The sequence below is a fragment of the Pogona vitticeps genome, chromosome 7 (assembly GCF_051106095.1).
Source record: "Pogona vitticeps strain Pit_001003342236 chromosome 7, PviZW2.1, whole genome shotgun sequence".
NCBI lineage: Eukaryota > Metazoa > Chordata > Lepidosauria > Squamata > Agamidae > Pogona > Pogona vitticeps.
The window spans coordinates 8,682,817-8,702,877 of record NC_135789.1 but is presented as its reverse complement, the minus strand read 5'-3'; the positions used below and the strand labels follow the sequence as shown (position 1 = coordinate 8,702,877).

At 49.8% G+C, this 20,061-nt stretch overlaps 1 protein-coding gene across 4 annotated transcripts in view; it reads left to right on the top strand.

The window, feature by feature from the left end:
• The window catches only part of CAMTA1 (calmodulin binding transcription activator 1), a 583,032-nt gene that overhangs the window by 413,761 nt on the left and 149,210 nt on the right, over positions 1-20,061 (top strand). For all 4 annotated transcript variants that reach the window (XM_078379134.1, XM_072977723.2, XM_072977721.2 and 1 more), the window contains exon 5: positions 8,283-8,354. In XM_078379134.1, coding sequence (XP_078235260.1) covers positions 8,283-8,354 — 72 coding nt within the window. The remainder of the gene's footprint in view (positions 1-8,282; positions 8,355-20,061) is intronic.

Genomic DNA, 20,061 nt, shown 5'->3' with positions numbered 1-20,061 from the left:
TCTTTTGCCTCGGGCGGCGAAGTTCTTGGGTCAGCTCTCTCTCTCTCTCTCTCTCTCTCAGGTGCCCTCCAAGCTGGTCCAGCTTGGCTCAGCCTTGGTTCGCATTTGAGGGGTGCCGCGTCCCAGAGAGGACGGACTGGGAAAACCATGGAGGCCACTCCTTAGTGGATCCAGCTGTGCCTGGGGGAGCGATGGCCAGATGTTGGCAGGTGTTTCGGCAGGGGTCTGTCCGGTGTTACCTCCGAGAAGGCTCTGTGAGCAGCTTCTCCTGGGGAAGAAGCGAGGGAAGAAAGGTTTCTCTGCTTAAAAACTTTTCCCCAAAAAACTTTTTCTGCGCCCCCCCCAAAAGCAAAGTCCAGCCTCGCTCGGCGCTCTTCCTCTCTCTCCAGAGGCAGAATCCGATTAGAACCTGTTTAGTTAAAATTAATTCTGGAGCGACCGGCTCTTTGCAAGGAGCTCCCCACCTTCCTGCTCGTGGGAGACAAATGGGATTTTAATCGGCAGCTCTGATCTCCCGTTAATAGGAACCGCATTTTCAGGCTGGGGGCTGCCAGGGAGACGTGGGAGGCTCGCTCTTGCGCCCCCCCCCGGGGAAAGAAAGCCGTGTCCACTGCCTCGAGTTAGTCTCACCTTCCCCCCCAATGAAGGTTTTGGAAATGAAGGCATTTGTCTTCTCTCCTCGGCTTCAGTGGGGGGGCTCAGGTGGGGGTGGGGATATTGCTTGCAGGACCCCCCCCCCCCGCAGCCCATCATCCTGTCCCCTCTGGCGCGCAATCAGTGAGAAGAAATCATTGTGAGGAAATTCACAGGAGAGAACCAGAGAGAGGAAGAGCCCCCGGCTCTGGAGGTGTGGGCGGCCCAGATCCGGGGAAAGTTCCTCGTCTGCTCTGAAGCCCCAGCTTCGGGTACTCTGTCTTCCGAGGTAAAAAAATACAGGCTTACTTTCCTGCCACTTTTTCCACGAAGCACATATGAATTGATTAACGGGTAGGCATTTTTACTCCTGTCCATCTTTTTCCGAGCCTTTCAGAGTTTGGGATAACACATAATAGGTGTCTAAGCTTGTTTCTGAAGAAAGTACTTTTTTTTCCCTGCACACTTTTTCTAGTGCATGGGGGGGGGGGAGGTTACTCCTGTTACCAGTTCCAGGAGCTGCATGATGGATGGTTGTCAGTGGGAAAGAATCAATGAAGTTGGGAGGGACCTCTAAGGCCATCGAGTCCAACCCCTTGCTCACGGCAGGAATACAAATCAAAGGGTATCTGTCAGGGGAATGTCTCAGTTTCTCTTAAATGCCTCCAGTGTTGGAGGATTCATTACTTCTTGAGGTCATGAGTTCCGTTGTCGTACGGCTCTAACAGTTGGGAGGTTTTTCCTGATATTCAACCAAAATCTGGTTTCCTGCAACTTGAACCCATTCTTGCACGTCCTGCACTCTGGACAGATCGAGAACAGATCCTGCTCCTCCTCAACAAGTATTTCAAATGTGTCATCCTTTCTCTACTTTTCTTTGGAATCCCTTTAGCGTTGGAGTGTTCAGCACTTCCTGCATTCGTTGGTTACATTGGTTCCGTTGTTGTACTGCTCTAACAGTTAGGAAGTGGGGTTTTTTCTGATATTCATCCAAAATCTGGCTTTCTGTAGCTTCAACCCATTGCTGCATATCCTGCACTCGGACAGATGGAGAACAGATCCTGCCCCTCCTACCTTTCAAGTATTTGAAAAATGCTGTCCTATCTCCCCTCAGTCTTATTTTCTCAAGGCTACCCAAGGATTTCCCTTCCTTTCTACTTGTAGCGTCTAAGGCCACATTGGGCTCTTTGGATCTGTGTAATAAAGGGACTCCACTTTCTTGCTCTGTCCTTTCAGGGTAGGATTAACCCGCTCCACTTTCCTTTGATAAAATATTATCTCTTCCCCCCCCCCCCTTTCATGGTCTTATTATCAGCAAGGGGCGGCTGGGTTGTCTCTGTTTCCCCACTAGACTTGTTTTGAAAATATCATTAAGTGTTGGCATTTTGCTTTTGTTAAAAAATATCTCAAAAAGCTGGCAGGCTTGAAAAATCCTTCTTAATTCGAGCCGCCCTCGTGGGTGATTATCTGGAGTGGGGAAAGCAGCCTCTCTTCCTGCTTTGTGCGTTCCCCAATAAGTGGGTGTCCTTTTTAATGGCTCACCTGAACTGGCTTCATCTTCTCCTCCCGCTAATCCTCTGGTGGGTTCTCCCGCTAATGAAGCAAGGCCCTGGAGGCTTTTATTAGGATTTTCTCCCCCCAAAAATGATGTCTTTCTCCACTTCCAAAGGAATTTTCGGTGCTGAAGAATTTATGCACCTCTCGAACTGATGCCTTTGCATCGAGGGTCGTGTGGTTTGAATTCCTGGCTCAAGGAAGCTTTCTCAAGACTCAGAAAGGAAGACCATAGGTTGAATGAGGGCTGGAAGGCCAAGCATTTGTTCCTTGACCCACGGTGGTGGGGTAGGATCTTCAGGGTGCAAAACGCAGAGGGAGGAATGCGGCTGGGGATTAACCTATGGATCGCTCAGGGGTTGAGGTCTCTGGCTGCAGAACCAGAGGTTGGGATTTCGATCCCCTGCAATGCCTCCCTGACAAGAGCTGGACTCCACAGTCCAGAGGGTCCCTTCCAGCTCTGCAGTTTTAGGATGATGATGATGATGATGATGATGATTGTGATTATGATTCACTTGGGACAGGAAGAAATCTTGTCATCTCTTGTTTGGAGTCAAAGCAGCTTGTTGAGGATTTTCACTGTGAGTTCCTGCCTTCAGCGCAAGAGTGAGACGCTAAGTGTGTTTGGCCTCTCTTCCTTTTCTGAAGCTAAGTGTCGGGGTGGGGTGGGTGAGCAGGTGGATGTGCAAAACACACACACACACACATACACAGACCTACAACAAAAATAATGCAAAGCTCCCATCAGAGATGCCTCTCTTTTGTAAAAGTCGATTCAACAACAAGGCACCGGACATTGCTAAGTTTTGCAAAACCATGCAAAAAATTAAAACACGGTGCTTCTGAGTGCCTATATTCCGAGACCAGAGGGAGGGAGGGATTCTCTCTTTTCCAAAAGGCAAAAGAGTTTTCACAGCCCAAAGGGGCTTGATCCTGCCACAGGACACTGCGATTGCCCCGATCCTATTGAGAATGGGCTTTCTTGAGAAAGTGAACTGGCTTGAGGGCCATCCCTGTATATTTTACGCCACCTTTCTCCTTAGAAAGGACCCAAGGTGGCTTACATCATGCAAAGACAATACGTAAAGCTAACGACAGTGAATAGATGATAATAAAAGGATGAAACAAATATACTAAAAAGAGTAAACGAAAGCAACAGCAAAACACATTCAAAGCAGCAAAGTATGGCAATCCATGTAGCAAAACCCACTCAGGAATCCAGTCACTTAAGGAAAGCCTGCCTGGAGAGAAAGGTCTGTACCTGCTTGCAGAAGGAGAGCAAAGACGGGGCCAGGCTGGCCTCCAGTGGGAGGGAGTTCCAGAGTCTAAAGGAACAGCCACAGAGAAGGAATTCCATGCCTGAAGGCATCAGGGGAAAAGCTTAAGGGAATTAGAAGATCTGAGACACCCCGAGTCAGAGTTAAAAGAAGACTCCCTACATTTCTTATTACTGTTGGTTTAGGCTGTGTCACCTAAGGGTTTTACTCCAGTGGGAAGGAAAGGGTGCCCTGACACTGTTGGGGAAACGACTGACTGCCATGAGATGTGGTTTCATTTCTGCACAAGAGGGAAAAGACCAGTACCTTCTTCATTAGTGACACAATCAATGGCAGCAGCAGTATCTTGGGTGTAAAAACTGGCATTTCCTGCAGAAAATCTTTTATCACTTTTTTTTAATGCCTGTCGGTTGCACAAAACTCAAGGTTGAGCCAAGCTTTTCACGCAACATATAACAGGTCCAGGGCGGCACATGGGCAGCCCTCTTGGGAAAACCCATGGAAAGCTGGTCTCTGAGGAGGCCGAAAAAGGCAGCTCCTCCGTGGACGGACTTTGGGTCTTTATTAAAGCGGCCAAGAAGCAGGAAGCAAGAGTTCTCCTTTATCTGAAAAACTGCTTGATCTTATTCCCCTGGTTTATGGCAGCTGGGTGTTGCTAATATTTACACAAATGTCTCATTTTTAAATATTTACACTCTATATAGCTCTTAATAGCATTGATATTTTAAAATGCTTTCTCACTGAAGGGGGCCAAACTTGCAGATTGAGGCAGTCTTTTAAAAAAAGGTTCCAGCGTCATCACTCGAAATCCTTAGATCAGTTTATCATCCTTCCTTCCTTCCTTCCTTCCTTCCTTCCTTCCTTCCTTCCTTCCTTCCTTCCTTCCTTCCTTCCTTCCTTCCTTCCTTCCTTCCTTCCTTCCTTCCTTCTCCCTATCTCTCCTTCCTTCTCCCTATCTCTCCTTCCTTCCTTCTTTCTTTCCTTCCTTCTCCCTATCTCTCCTTCCTTCCTTCCTTCCTTCCTTCCTTCCTTCCTTCCTTCCTTCCTTCCTTCCTTCCTTCCTTCCTTCCTTCCTTCCTTCCTTCCTTCCTTCCTTCCTTCCTTCCTTCTCCCTATCTCTCCTTCCTTCCTTCCTTCCTTCCTTCCTTCCTTCCTTCCTTCCTTCCTTCCTTCCTTCCTTCCTTCCTTCCTTCCTTCCTTCCTTCCTTCCTTCTCCCTATCTCTCCTTCCTTCCTTCCTTCTCCCTATCTCTCCTTCCTTCCTTCCTTCCTTCCTTCCTTCCTTCCTTCCTTCCTTCCTTCCTTCCTTCCTTCCTTCCTTCAATCTGTCCATCATCAGCATCTTCCTTCCTTCCTTCCATCTGTCAATCATCAGCTCCTTCCTTCCTTCCTTCCTTCCTTCCTCTTATCTATCCTGAGCTCCTTCCTTCCTTCCTTCCTTCCTTCCTTCCTTCCTTCCTTCCTTCCTTCCTTCCTTCCTTCCTTCCTTCCTTCCTTCCTTCCTTCCTTCCTTCCTTCCTTCCTTCCTTCCTTCCTTCCTTCCCAGTTCTTTACCTTGGAGTCTTAGATCCCCACCTCCCATGGGATTTTGCTGACTTCTCTGACCCATCCCTGCCTGGCATCTCTTCCTAAACCCTCAGTGGGTCTTCATGCAGGAGACGCCCCCTTGCAAAGCCAAAAGGGAACCCCATCGCCTTTGCACCAGGAGGAACCCTGATGAGCCCCCACCCTCTTTTCTACCAAACCCACCTCTGGGCCTGGACAGCAGCGCTGGTGGAGGGTTGTGGAGTCTCCTGACCAGAGACACCAGGTCACTAGGTGCCGTTTCCAGGGCCCAGCCCAGCCCAACAGTCGGGCAATGTGAAGAGACCTCGGGGGCAAATACAGGGGAGGCAACACACACAACCCTGCTGCTCAATGTGAGACACCCATCCGTTGCCCACTCCTCTCTCATTCAGAGGACGGAGCTGTGTGTGCCTTTCAGCCCCTCTTGAACCCTGTAAGTCAGCCTGCTGCCCCCAGCTGTGGTGAAGGACCTGATCCCCTTTGTAGGTGTTGAAGGAAGTGCCAACGGGCATCTCGGTTTCCTTTCTTACCTAGAGTGGCTCAGAGGTGCTGCCTTGTCCTTTGCCCCAGACGGCAACTGAAAGTTGACGCCATCCCCAAGACATGTGCCATCCGGAACGAGATAAGCCCACTGGAGCACTTTTTACCCCCAACCCTGCTTGCCCCTGCTTCAGAGCGCCGGGCACTGTATGCCTTGGCCACATTGACTCAAGTCCTCCCTTTCTTCCCAGACCCATGGGCATGACCAGCCACCAGCAGGAAGGGGTAGAAGACATGGCCCTCTTCCACGGAGACCAGGGCCACGTAACAGACAGGCCTTTTCCTCCAGTGCTTCCCCAGTTAGGGGAGGAAGATGAGAGGCCAAAGACCCCCCCTGGGGTCCCCAAGGGAGGAACGTACGTGCCGGAAACATTCCTATACACAAACCTTCGGTTCAGAACGTCCAGGGGCCGTTCGTAATAACCAATAAAGCACAATAAACGGCAGGGCTAAAAAACAATTACAGCACTTTGCGCTTTTCTCGTTTTCCCCTCAAGAAAATCCATCTGAGGATCAGAACCAGGGAAGATCTGCTCAAAATGTGTGTGTGCCTGCAAGGGAGGAAGGTGGTGCTTAGGACTGCCAGGGACCAGCAGGCTGTTCTGCACATACACACATACACACAAACACAGACACAGAGAGAGAGAGAGAGAGAGAGAGAGAGAGCAACACCAGCAGAAGGTCAACCAAGGTTCATACTTGAAGATTCTCAGGGCGGGTGGAGGGTGTTTTTTTCCCACATGCTCCCTTTGGGCCTCAGTTGGAGAGAAGGAATCACACTTCCTACACAAGGGAAAGGATGCGTTTGCTTTTTGTGTGTTTTGTTTGCAAAGACAGTTGGGGGTTTTGCTGTTTTCACTGGTCTGGACGTTGCTTTTATGATATTGTTTGTGCGCTAAACCTTTGTGGGTGGCCTTCTTGGACCAGCGGTGGTTTAGAAGGAAACCGTCAGACTCAACACACACTGGGGCAACCCGGCTCCAGAATGGCTGACACATCCCTGAGAGGTTTGATGGCCAGTGCGAGACCAAGAGAGAAGGAGGTTTTTTGTTTGTTTGTTTGTTTTAAATTGCCAGGGTTTCCAAAATGTCCCTGTAGAAACGTCTGTTGTCATTTCTATTTGCAAAACAAGAATGCGCATATATACAGAAACAAACACGCATGCAGAGAGGCAAGTGCCGAAGAGCCGAGTGATTGGTTAAAAAGACACAAGCAACCCATCCAAGGCTTCGGATCGCCACACTAACATCCGTAAAGAGTGACACCCTTTCCCTTGGTCCTCACTCTGGCTTTGAAGACTAAGAGCCTTGCTAGTGCCTCTTTCCTTTTCCTCATCCTTCTAACCAGCTACTGACAGATGGTAGTCAAAAGTCATAGATCAGTTCTCTTCCATTTTGATCTGGAGGCACCAAGGTGCCGCTGGCCAGCAGGCATCAAGGACTGTGGGAAAGAGGTGGGGATAGGCCACCCCACTCCTTCCTTGTGAGCTGCTGTGTTGCCCCCTTCCTGGCTCCACTGAGCTCTGGCACGGCAAATCTCACAGCACTGGATGGAACTAAAACCCACTCCTTCTTGCTTGCTTATTGCTAGAACAGCCCCCCCCAGCTACCCAGAGACACCAAAATCACAGAGAAGCTTCCCCTCACCCTCCTCCACACCCCCTCCAAGTTTGGTGAAGTTTGGATTTCGGATGTTCAAGTTATACACCCTCAAAGCAGGTGTCCCCCACCAGGAAAGGGTCCTTGAGCAGCTGTCTTGGGTGAAATTCCCGCAGTGGTTCATGGCAAAGGAACCTGTCACAGGGTGTTGCTCATCAGGAGGTGAACTGGGGAGGGTCAATGACCATTCCCCAAACCCCATGGACTATGCCATGCTGGAGGTCTGAGCTAGGGTACAGAGGTTGTTGTGCAGTCAGCAGCGTGGAGGGAAGAGAGGCAGGTTGCCCAAGGATGGAAGTAAGGTGCTGCTGGAGATCTGAGCTAACCTGGTTTGGAGGTAGAAGGGTTCCTGAAAATGGCTCCTGTGGATCAGTCTTATAAATAACAACAAGCAACTCCCCGAGAGCCCTTTGAGCCACGTGATTGGCTGCTTGACCTGCCGATCCAGCTGTCTCTAGGTCCCTCCCATGGGCTTCTGATTGTCAGGGTGGGGGGAGAGAATACGGGCTGTCGGGGGCGAGGAGGGAGAATATGGGCAAATGAACTAAACAAACCACTAAAATTGCTTTTAAAAAGTTCATTGGTTCAGTTTGTTTTGGTTTGTCGCTTTTGGCAAACCTGAGCCAACAAACCAGCAATTTATTTTTTATGAATTTCCTGGTTCTTTTATTGGTTGGTTGGTTGGTTGGTTGGTTGGTTGGTTGGTTGGTTGGTTGGTTGGTTGGTGTCCATCTCTAATCTCAGGTAGAGGAGACGCAATAATTTGGTGGCATTTACATCCGTATTGACTCACCATTTCGCAGTCAATTCAATGAACCAACTCAGTTCATTCCAACTAGTTAGAACTAGCAGTTGGATTTAGGCTTCTTTTTTGATGTTTAACAGAAAAAAACCTGTTTGCAATGATCCTGCATGGTTTTTCACATCAACGGGGCTTGTGAGTCAGCAGGTGAAAAAGGACAGGAGCCTCTCTCTAGACTGCCAAAGCAAACTCTTGGATGCCTCTCTTCTGACTCTAACGCTGAACAATGTCTCTCTTTCCTCTTCATCCACAGTGCCTCTATGGCTGCTACGTTCACTCCTCCATCATCCCCACTTTCCACAGGAGGTGCTACTGGCTTCTTCAGGTAAGGCAACATGGCTTTTTCTACTTGATGCCGAGTACGGTGATCGGGATTTGGAGAGGAACCTGCCCATCTTGGGTTGGGAAGAAATTTTGTTCCTTATGGTTGCCATCTATGTTGTCCTTCTCCACCTGCCTGTGAGGGTTGGGAATGAAAAGTGTGCTCCCATTCTTGTTGAGTTCCTTGTTGTGAGCACCAATGTTTTGAGTAATCAGATGAGAGAAGCATTTTGTGTTCCTTGTGTCTCTGTGCGGTGTTTTGAAGTGAGAACTGTGGAGATGGGCCTGAGCCGTTTGGGCCAAGAAGAACAAGAAGGTGAGGGGTGATGGATGGATGGATGGATGGATGGATGGATGGATGGATGGATGGATGGATGGATGGATGGATGGATGGATGGATGGATGGATGGATGGATGGATGGATGGATCAGGAAGGAAGATGGATGGATGGATGGATGGATGGATGGATGGATGGATGGATGGATGGATGGATGGATGGATGGATGGATGGATGGATGGATGGATGGATGGATGGATGGATGGATGGATGGATGGATGGATCAGGAAGGAAGATGGATGGGTGGGTGGGTGGATGGATGGATCAGGAAGGAAGATGGATGGATGGATGGATGGATGGATGGATGGATGGATGGATGGATGGATGGATGGATGGATGGATGGATGGATGGATGGATGGATGGATGGATGGATGGTCTCTTTGGACCAAGCTTAGCTTCCACACCCCCTCAAGGTTTCCAATGGTAATTAAAGCACAGAGTTTCAGGACATCTTTTCATTTTCTAATGTTTCTGCGCCCCTGGATATAGTTTGCAGCTTTGTTGATTTGTTGACTAGCGAGGACTCTTCCTCTCCCTCTTGGGTCATGAGTGAGGCAAGAATTTTGAGTTTGGCTACTTAGAGGACCCCACTCTCCCACCCCATCGAATCTGTACGGTCTCTTCAGTGTCTCAGTTTGGGATCCTCTCGAAAAGAAAGGCGTTTTGTGTTGCTGTTGTCATGTGAGGCATCTGTATTGGATTTGAGTGGCTTGTTCCAGAGCGGCCAGGCCAGTTTGTGAGGAAATGCCAGAGTGTGGCATATAGGGTTCCCCCCCCCTTATCTTTTGCATCACAAAATCAGTAGTAATAATAGTAGTTGTTGTAATTATGCCTTTGAGGATTTGTTGGGTAAAAAGCACTGAGCAATCACCACCTCCAGATATGGACACCAGGAAGTGACAGCTGAGGTGGCTGCTTTTGAATTCCCTCTATGGACAGATCCATGTGGATAAGCAGGGATGGGTTTACTCAAAAACATTGTGACAAGAATTTTTCAAGTTTTCTGCCAATTCTGTCCCAAATAATCTGTGGTGTTTAGACGTGGGGTGACTAATGTCGATCTCGCCGGAAGCTGAGATTAAGGTGAAAAACCAGGTGACTCAAATCCGTGGCAAAGACTGAAAGAATTGGGTATGTTTGGCCTTGAGAAAAGAAGACTGAGGGGTGATACGATAACATTTCTCAAAAACTTGAAAGGCTGTCACACAGAGGAGGGGCAGGATCTGTTTCTGATCATCCCAGAGTGCAGGACACATAATAATGGGCTCAAGTTACAGGAAACCAGATTCCGATTGAATGCCAAGAAAAACTTCCCAACAGTTAGAGTAGTAAGACGATGGAACCAATTATCTCGAGAGACGGTGAGCACTCCAACACTGGAGGCATTCAGGAGAAACGAGTAGTCTTTGTCTAGAGGGGCAGGGTATACGTTCAATAAAGTAAAGTAAAAGTAAACTTTGACAACCCCCTGACAGATATCCTTTGCTTTGTATTCCTGCACTGAGCAGGGGGTTTGGACTAGATGCCCTTATGGGCCCCTTCCAACTTCGCTATTCTATGGCAAAGCTTAGATGGTGCAGATGGTTAAATGCCGTCCTTTAAAGCAGTGGTCCTCAACCTTGGGCCTCCAGATGTTCTTGGACTTCAATTTCCAGAAATCCTGGCCAGCACAGTAAGGGGTGAAGGCTTCTGGGAGCTGTAGTCTAAGAACATCTGGAGGGCCAAGGTTGGGAACCACTGCTTTAAAGCCAGACTTCCCCGCTTGCTGCTTTCTCAATAGGATGGACTACAGACCCCATGATCCCCAGCTGGTTAGATGGCGGGGTTTGCACACATCTGGGAAATGTTGCCTCAGGGAGGGCAACGTAAAAACTCCAGGAGAGGATTTTTGAGGGAACCAAGACCAGAAGGAGGGGTTTGTGGGGAACGGTCAGGCCACAAGTATATCCTATGCTGTTGGCTCTTTCAACACTCTGCTTTGTATCAGCAGTGAACATGCTGATAATTTAGGAGGTTAGAAAAAACAACAATGCCTCACCTCTCATTTGCATCAAGAGATGAGATTTCTGAGTCACAGCCGGTGAAATGTGCTGAGCCTTTAATTTGGGTTGCTAAGGTTCCAGTCTCTGTGCACACCTGGATTAAGAAGCCTGGACGTAATTTAACAAGAGGGACCATGGGAGAAGGCTGCCCTTGCTCGGAGGCCTTGAATTCCAGGGAGGTAGGGGTCTTCCCCCCAAAAAACCCCTCCATATTCCCCAGCTAGCAAGCAATTGCCCACAGCAACCTTTGGTGGATGTCCAGCGCCTGGGGCCGCCAACAGATGTTCCCTTGATGATTTGACTCTCATTCTCTGCTGGGGGAGGATGATGGATGGCGTGACAGCCCACTCCGAATGAAGCTCCCGGCAAAATCTGCTGTGCTGCTGGCTTCCTCCAGGTTCCCTCGTTCCCTCCTCAGCCTGCCTTCGTCTTCTCTAGGTTTCTCCTCGGAGTCACTGCCAGGTTTCACCCGAAAGGTGTGTTTGAGGCAAAGAGGCCGGGAGGGGGAAGAACAGGTGGGCACAGAAATGCCCCAAGGGGCAGAAGACTCTCCTGCTGGCCCAGCAGCCTCATGCCCTGGTTTTGTTGGTTTTGCTCTCCAAGGTGGGTAAGGCCCAGGTAGCACCAGAGGGTAGGTGAGCAGGGCAGAGGGCAGCTACGTAAGCATCCCTTGAGAAGAGGGTTCGAGGGGGCATAAACTGGTGGAACAAAACGGCAGGTCTTAATGGACAGCTGCAGATGCAGCACGAGACATGGGCTTAAGACTTGCAGTCGCTCTTACCCGAATGGAGAAAACAGTGGCTGAGGTGGAACTCTGCAGCCGTTGGTCAGCCTCATCTCTAGCTCTTGCTCCCCGCGGATGAACGGTCCCTTCCGAGCCCTGTTCTCCAGGACTCGGGGTCTTGATGATTCATTCAGATTGGGATGGACAGGAGAAAGACGATGGACTCGGGTCTTGGACTCCATGAGTGATTTGTCCCAGCCAAGCATCCTTCTGATAAGAACGTCCACCTCTCTCTGTGCTGTTCAGGCTGCCCGAGGACCTCCATTGCTGTTCCACTCCAAGTTCACGTACAGAAATAATTTGTGTTTTGGACCGGGAGGGTGGGGGAGGCTATTACTTATACCTGTAGATCAATGGTCCCCAACCTTGGGCCTCCAAATGTTCTTAGGCTACAACTCCCAGAAGCCTTCACCACTATCTCTGCTGGCCAGGATTTCTGGTGGCTCAAGTCCAAGAACATCTGGAGGCCCCAAGGTTGAGGACCACTGCTGTAGATGGTTGGCCTGGCTGTCGTTTTTACCTGTGTAAAGCCAGGGACGTGGTGGCACTGTGGGCTAAACCGCAGAAGCCTCTGTGCTGCAGGGTCAGAAGACCAGCAATCATAAGATCGAATCCACGCGACGGAGGGAGCTCCCGTCGCTTTGTCCCAGCTCCTCGCCAACCTAGCAGTTCGAAAGCATGCAAATGCGAGTAGATAAATAGGTACCACCTCGGTGGGAAGGTAAAACGGCGTTCCCTAATCACTCTGGCCACGTGGCAATGGAAACTGTCTTAAGCGCTGGCTCTACGGCTTGAAAAACGGGATGAGCGCCGCTCCCTAGAGTCGGACACAACTGGACTGAAAATGTCAAGGGGAACCTTTACCTTTAAAGAAATACCAAACCCTTATATTGAGATTTCGGCCGCCTGACCTCACTTGTCCGCCCCTCTCCACCTCGTGTTTGCAACATCTTGTTCACACTCTGTGAGGACACGGCATCCATTTCCCCCGCTTTCTTATTTACGCCCGGTGCCAGCCTGACTATTTATAAACTCCTCCGTAACCGTTCCCCTCTCTGTCCAGAGCTGTCTTCACAGGTCACGGCAGCGGCCTGTTTAAAATTAGAAAACCGTTTTGGAAAGGCACGCACCTTCCCTCCCCAGCCCCTGCCTCGTCTCCCCATTGTCGGTTCCTCTTGCTCTTTAAAACCCGAGTTTTTCTCAAGCCTCTTGTGACCTTGGATGGCCTGTGGATGCCCCAGGATGAGAATCCTCTCCGAGGGCGGGCAGCCAGGCACGCCACCCACCACTGCCTTTCTCCAGTGGAGAGAGGCATGGGGGGGTCTCCTCCCCCTCACCCCGCAGACCCTTTTCAGCAAAACAGCTTTCCTCCCCAACGCTGAACTTCCACACTTTGTTTCACACTGCCCCTTTTAATCTTTTTTTTTTTACCCCTCCCCTCTTTGGAATTTGGACAGGCTGTCACTCCTGGGGTGGGAGGATAACATTCCCCCACCCATGGTCCGATCTTCTCAACCCTCTTGCAGCTTCTTGCACCTCTGAGGCAGGACGTGGACCAAGATGGGAGAATGGCCTCCCATCCTCCAGAGCGTTTCCATCGGATGAGGAGCATCATACCTTGAGATTATTGCCTTCCCATACTGGTTTTGGTCATTCACAGGGCAAAAGGCTTTCCCCACCCTGGAGAGATTCTGGTTCTCTCCCCCCCCCCCCCGCCCAAGCAGGTCCTGTGTATGCTTCTCAGTCCCATGTATTTTCAGTCTTGTCAATATCAACCCTACAGTGCAAGGGGTCCAATCTACACCTCGAAGCCCAGAAATGGGTCAGCCATTCCAGGACGTCCTAAAGAGTTGCCAACAGGAATTTATTCCCAGCAATGCCAGTTCCTCCAAGATCCAGCTATGCAGAGTTGGGAACCATATGGGGCTTCTCCAATCCCAGCAGATGTGGCAGGAAAATCTCTCCCAGCCCAGTTCCATTACAGGCAGAGCCTGGGGATTTATATTATTTTGTTTTATTTTACTCCTGGAAGAGTTTCTTCCCCCCCCCTTTTTTTTCCAAATTAGCTGCTTTCCATTGCTCATCCGTCCTTAATTTCTAGAGTGCTCCCTTCGTAACGTGTTGTTTTAGCAGCTTTGGGCTCTCTTGAGGAGAAAGGCGGGGAATAAATATTTCTGAATGAATAAATAAGATAGGTCATCATATTTCTTAGTTAGTTTTATGCACACACAGGCACGCGATTTAAAATGCACAATGGCAGGGACTTCATTGAGAACAGTGCAGGAGGAAAACTCTCTAAGACTTCCAGACAGAAGCCCCTGTGGTTGGTTTCCAAAATGAAGGGGCAAGACAAAACAGATCTGGGATCTTCTCCCCACAGGGCCAGGAAACTCACGAGGTGACCCTAGGAAAGACAGTTCCCCCCCTCCCGTTCCTGGGATTCTTATGAGGCTAAAGTGGGGGAAGGAAGAGAGATTGTTGAAGTTCCCCGAGAAGAATTCAGGGAGAAAGTCAATAAATGGTTATGCCTAGGAAGCTCACATGTGTCAGACAGAGGCTAGAACCCAGGGGTGTCTGTTGAGTGCAGAACTTCCATCAGGCATAGAAGCTAGTGGCAGAGATCCCTCTGGCTGTTTGCCCAGTCTCCAGGTGGGTGTCAGAATCTGTCCTAGAGTCCTGGTAGAGTCGGACAGAGAAGAAGGGGCTGCTTTCCACTAAGGCCTTTCCTGGTCTTCCTTGGGCGACAGCCGATCATGGAGACGGCAAATGTTTCTCCGGATTTGGTCCTCATGCGGCCTCCATTGAGCTTCGGAGGCCAAAGCCGCCCGTCCCCTCTCCCCTGTCAGGCCTGCTTCCCTCGCCGGCTTATTTCTAATGAATTGGATCGTTAAATAATGCTCTTCCAGAGGCCCTTCACACCAGATGGAGCGGAGATGGCTTCTCTTTGTCTGGATTGGACCAGCGGTGGTGGCCCGAGGCAGGCAGAGCAAATGTGCCAGAAGAGGCCCGGAGGTTGGTGTCGGATTTGTAGAGGGCTGATGGTTGTTATGGGTTTTTCGGGCTTCATGGCCGTGTTCTGAACATGGCCAAAGAGCCCGAAAAACCCACAACAACCATCAGATCCTGGCCGTGAAAGCCTTTGGGAATACATTCTAGAGGGCTCTTTAGGGGGTGGAGGACCAGATGGTTCTGCACCCAGAGGTTTCTGGCAGTGACTTAAGAAACGTCCCCTTGCTTGAGGACCTTCTGCCTCTTGAGGGATGGTGACATGAAGAGCCAAGATACCACATCAATGGGCCCCACCGATGGCTGCAACCAGGGGGCTGGTACCTTTCCAGCCTTGCCTGCAACTGGCGAAGCCCAGGTCTCCTCCAAGCCCACTTTCTCTGTCCCCTTTGCTGCTTTCCAGATGCCTCCAGACAAAGGAACCTTCCTCACGCTGACCAAAGCAGAAGCAGACATGGCTCCCCCTCCCTCCTTCCCCTTTCCCCTCCCTTCTTCTTTCTCGGTTGCAGAAATTGGGGCTTCTGTTGCTGCCCTTCCCTGTGAAAGGGGGCCAGCAATGGAAAGAAGTCTTGCTGAAGCTTGGGTTCCCAACCGAGTGAGGTCATCTTGACCTCACCAGGCACCTTGAGGAGTGTTGCATTTGTGCAGTCGTGCCTTGCTTTACGATTGCCCCGCATTACGCCGAAACTGCATTACAATGATCTTCTAAACGGGTTTTTTTTCTAAATGGGGTTTTTTCACTTTGCGATGATCGGTTCCCTGCTTCGGGAACCGATTCTTCCCAAAATGACAATTTAAAAACAGTTTCAAAATGGCCACCGGGTAAACAAGATAGCTCCCCGCTGTTTTCTGGGACGGATTCCTCACAAGACAGGCAGTGAAAACGGCTGCCCTATGGAGGATCTTCGCTGGACTGTGAGTTTTGACCCCATTGGAACGCATTGAAGGGGTTTCAATGCATTTCAATGGATTTTTTTGTTTTTTGTTTTGTTTGGTTTGTTTGGTTTTGTTTTTGTTTTTGTTTTTTGTTTTTTTTGCTTTACGATGTTTTTGCTTAACAGCGATTTTCCTGGAACGGATTATCGCCGTTAAGCGAGGTCCCATCGGCGTAGTGTGACTTTCCTTGGGAGTCCTTCTCTCTTCTCGGGAGTCATGGGGTGCCAATCCCTGCAGCTCTGTGAAGGGCCCCCGGACCTTGACTAGGCTTGTTGAAGGAAGTCACGAGATGCTGGCAAGTTGGAACCGACTCGCAGCAACCTGAACATGGCTTTCAATTGAAGTCAGAGATTTAAGGAGTGGCTTTAGCGGTTCCGCACCCCCTTGCGAGGTTTCGTGGCTGAGCAGGGGTTCGAACCCAGGGCCCTTGAGTCAATCGTGCCGCAGCATCTTCCCCCTCGCATCCGATTTGCATCCAGCTTTTCCCAGAACTCACGGAAAGTCATCTGTTTGCAGTTGACGGTGCCACAAGACTTGTTTGACAAGGGAGAATGCAGATGTGTGGGTGTCAAAACACAACCGGGGACTGTGTTTAGACAGCGTCAGGCTTCTCATAATAGAAAACAAGCTTGTCATTTGCTAGGATTCCCACAGCCCAGAAGGCAAGTTGGCTTTCTGATCCTCACCAAGTTCCCTCTCCACGGAAAAGGTCAGAAACATCTGGTGGGGCAGGACGTCCAAGGAGAGTTTGCAGCTGGCCAGCCCCCCCCCAACAGCCTGTTGATATTTTGCCCCATATTTTGCCAGCTAGGTAAATTCACTCCTCTTGCACCCACTTTGCTAAGCGGGCAGTCAAAGAGCATGATCTCAGGAGGGCCACCCAAGCCGTATGCTTCAGGGGCACGTTCCTTTAGCCATAGGTGACTCTTAGAAAGAAAACACGGCAGAGCGAATATTTATTTATTTATTTATTTATTTTATTTATTTATTTGATTTATATCCCGCCCATCTGATACATCTATACCACTCTGAGCGGCTATTCTCTGATTTATTCGGACATTGTTATTAAATTCGTTCTATCCATTCGGGGCTTCCCTCTCTCGCGATAGGGGGTTAAATTTGCCCCAGTGAAGCCCTGTGAGAGCATCTAAGAATAGACACTGTTGTTTCTGGACATCCCTTTGCGACTTGCATGGAAACACCCCCTGTGCCTGGCATGGCTCGGTTTGTGCGACCTTTTGTTGCTGCTTCCCCTTCTGTCTCTTGTCCTCTCGCACTCTCACCTCTGTCTGGTTGCCAGATGAAGGAGGAGGATGCTTTCTTTCACACGCCTCTGATAAAGCTGGGCCCAGAAGCGCTCAGCCTCCATTGGTCTGTTCCTCTCTGTGGTGGCGTGAGATTTTTCTCTTGTCCTTGCAAACGCATCTCCTTTGCCGGGAGCTGCTCGAAAGCAGTAATTTATGTTTGCATGTAAATGGCCCGGTGTGTTTCGATAATAGTCTTGTCGGATGCTGATGCTGCAACCGCAGAAACAGATCATTCAAGTTCCATTTTCAGGAAGGATATGGAATGGCTTACCCATCCACTCAAGCCCTGGTTGAATTGGTCAAGGGTTGCATGGAGGTGTTATGTCCCTTGACCAAATCCTTTAATCCGAAGGTTGGGCTAGATGACCTTATAGGCCCCTTCCAACTTCATTGGTCTATGATTCTATTATCCTCTCTGCCATTGCCTCCCCATGGACACGCAACCCAATCCAGCAGGTGTAGGGGAGCGGTGAATCTTTTCAGAGCGCTTATGGGTAAAAATCCAAACTCTCCCTGCTCAGATAGACTGCTCCCGCCCAGGGGTACTTGAGCACAACAGATGGACCGGGGCTACCTTCTGGTTTCTTTCCCCTCTTGGCAAAGCACAGCCCCACCCCCAGGTTCATTCCGCATGGCTTTGGGCCACGTTCTGCGAGGTGGTGGTCAATATTCTGTCACTCCATGGTGGCCAAGTGAGGAAACATCAGGTCATAAGGAATAAAGAGTGGCACGGGGCAACATTTGAGGAAGCCATTCTACCACAAGTAAATGGGGTGTCGTCACCATGGTTTTAAAACAACTGGCTGGATTGCAGCGCCATGGGATCATTACTGCAGCAGCCAGTTGCCAGAGATTAAAAGCCATTTTTCAGGGTGTACCTGACTCACAGACAATGCTATGATGGTACTGCACACACACCCCAGGCCACCGAATCAAGCCTTTTACCAGCATCTATGTGGTGCTGCTGCAGTTACCGATGTCATCTCCATTGTGCACGCAGAGCTCTGCAACAGGATTCCAGCCAGTCTTTAAATATTTTTGGCCGCTACAGGAAACAAAGGCGCGTTCTGTCCATCTGTCCATCACCCCTTCCAATGCTTCAAAACTCAATTCTGCCCAAGTGGGCAATTTCTGAAGACATTTCTGGATAGCTCAGTGGTTTAGACCTCCGGCCACAGAGCCAGAGGTTGGGAGTTCAGTTCCCCGCTGGGCCTCATTGACAAGGGCTGGACCCTACAATCCATAGGGTCTCTTCCCTCTCTGCAGTCCAAAGGTGGTGGTTATTATTATTTGCCCCAAAGAAGGAACTCTCGATGCTACAAACAGTACCACCGAAGGCAAGAGAGATTTGGGGGAAGGAGGCAGGTTTAGCTTTAGTGATTTCCATCCCACGAGATACTTTCCTTCATGCCAGGGCACGTGGTGATTGGAGGGGATCTTGCGTTTCTCCTTTTCTCGAAAGGCTGATGTTCACCCCTTCTATGGCATGTACTGCTTTGTGGATTTCTACCCACTGGGAAATAGCATTTGCACCTGGGCCATTAAAAAGTCTCTAAGAGCGAACAGGAGTTTGTTGTGATCTATAAACACACAATAGACACCTGTATTGGGGAGGGAGGGCTGGCTCCCTTGCCGCCTTCTTCCCTCTCCCCTCTCCGCCACGAAATCATGCTTCACAAGTGGGCCCCGGCTGTATAAGTCTGCCTGATGTATGGGAGGGTGTTAAAAGCTCTTGTGAACCTCGCCTCCGGGTACATATTATCGCTTCATAACAAGACGGAGAGAGAAAGAGAGAGCTTTTCACATCAGCACCTTGACTGTAAGTGTTGACTTCACCGCATCTTAAATGGAGCCGAACTGCCGGTTTTTGTTCCCTTCACATTTCATCCCGTTAATTATTTGTCTGTTGAAAACTATCTTGCCGGCTTGCCGGGCCGGGCCCCGATAACGTGACAGCCAAAGTCATAACAAAGGGAGAACGGGCATACCTTTCTTCCTTGACAAGGACACGAGGCAGCCGGGGCCGAGAGGAAGTGAATTGCAGGCTGTTTGTGCCGATAAAAACACTGGGTTTGACCATGCTGTGGACCTTTTAGTTTCCAAGCAATGAGATTTGCAGCAGCAAAAGACAGAGAGAGTGTGTGTGAGAGAGAGAGATGCAGGGAAGGCCGCTGCTTGGCACCTTTGACGGTAGCAACAGATGACCAAGGAGCAGCCAAACACAGTGGCTGTCACTGCAAACACATTGATTTAGGATTAGGCATCCTTCAGTCTCGAGAGACGATGGTCACGTGCTCTGTATGGAGGACTTGGAACAGCGTCTAGTGTGGCTGAGAAGGCCAATTCGAGAGTGATAGTCCCTTCCACACTGAAGACAAACACAATATGTCCCCTGTCCAGCTCCCTGTTTTTTCTGCTTTTGTGACTTCCTCTTTGCCTCGGCCTGCTGGACAAGCATTTCTTCAAATTGGGAGAGGCCATGCCGCACCGCCTGCCTCCAGGCTGAATGCTCAGGGGTCAAGGTTACCCATCTGTTCAGGTCCATTCCTAAGGCCTTCAGATCCTGCTTGCAGTTCTCCTTGTATTGCAGCTGTGGTCTCCCTCTGGGGCGATTTCTCTAATTCTCCATACAGGAGATCTTTTGGAATCCGATCATCAGCCATTCTCACGACATGCCCAAGCCAATGTACAGTAGATGTTGCTGTTTCAGTAATGTATACCTGCTAAAAATTCCAGGTCATTCTAGGACTACTCTATTTGGAATTTTGTCCTGCCAGGTTATACCAAAAATGTGTTGGAGACAACGCATATGGAATGTGTTCAGCTTCCTCTCCTGCCATGCACAAAGGGTCCAGGACCCACTGCAGGACAGGAGTGTGCTCAGAACACAGGCTCTATAGACCTGGGTCTTGGTGTATGCCGTCAGCTTCTTATTGAGCCATACAGTCCCAACCCAAACGTTAGAAGTCAGTTACCAAGATTAGCGGGGTTTCTTTTGTGGCTTGGCCGGACGGACAAGCTTCTCAGTGCATAGACTTAGTCTTTTTGAATAGATTCTTGGTGTGTTGAATCTGTTCTTTTCTAGACGGTGAATCTGGTCCAGAAAAGCCAAGACCACACTATTTCTGTCTTCATCCATGTCTCGAGAGCGTGCGCGGAGCGCTGGGGCTTGTACGCCCAAGTCATGGATCTGTGAGGAAGGCAATAAACCACATCATTTTATAGAGGGGACCTGGAGGCAGTGTGGACATTTGGGAAACAGAGTGGTATAGATTTACCAGATGGGCGGGGTATAAAT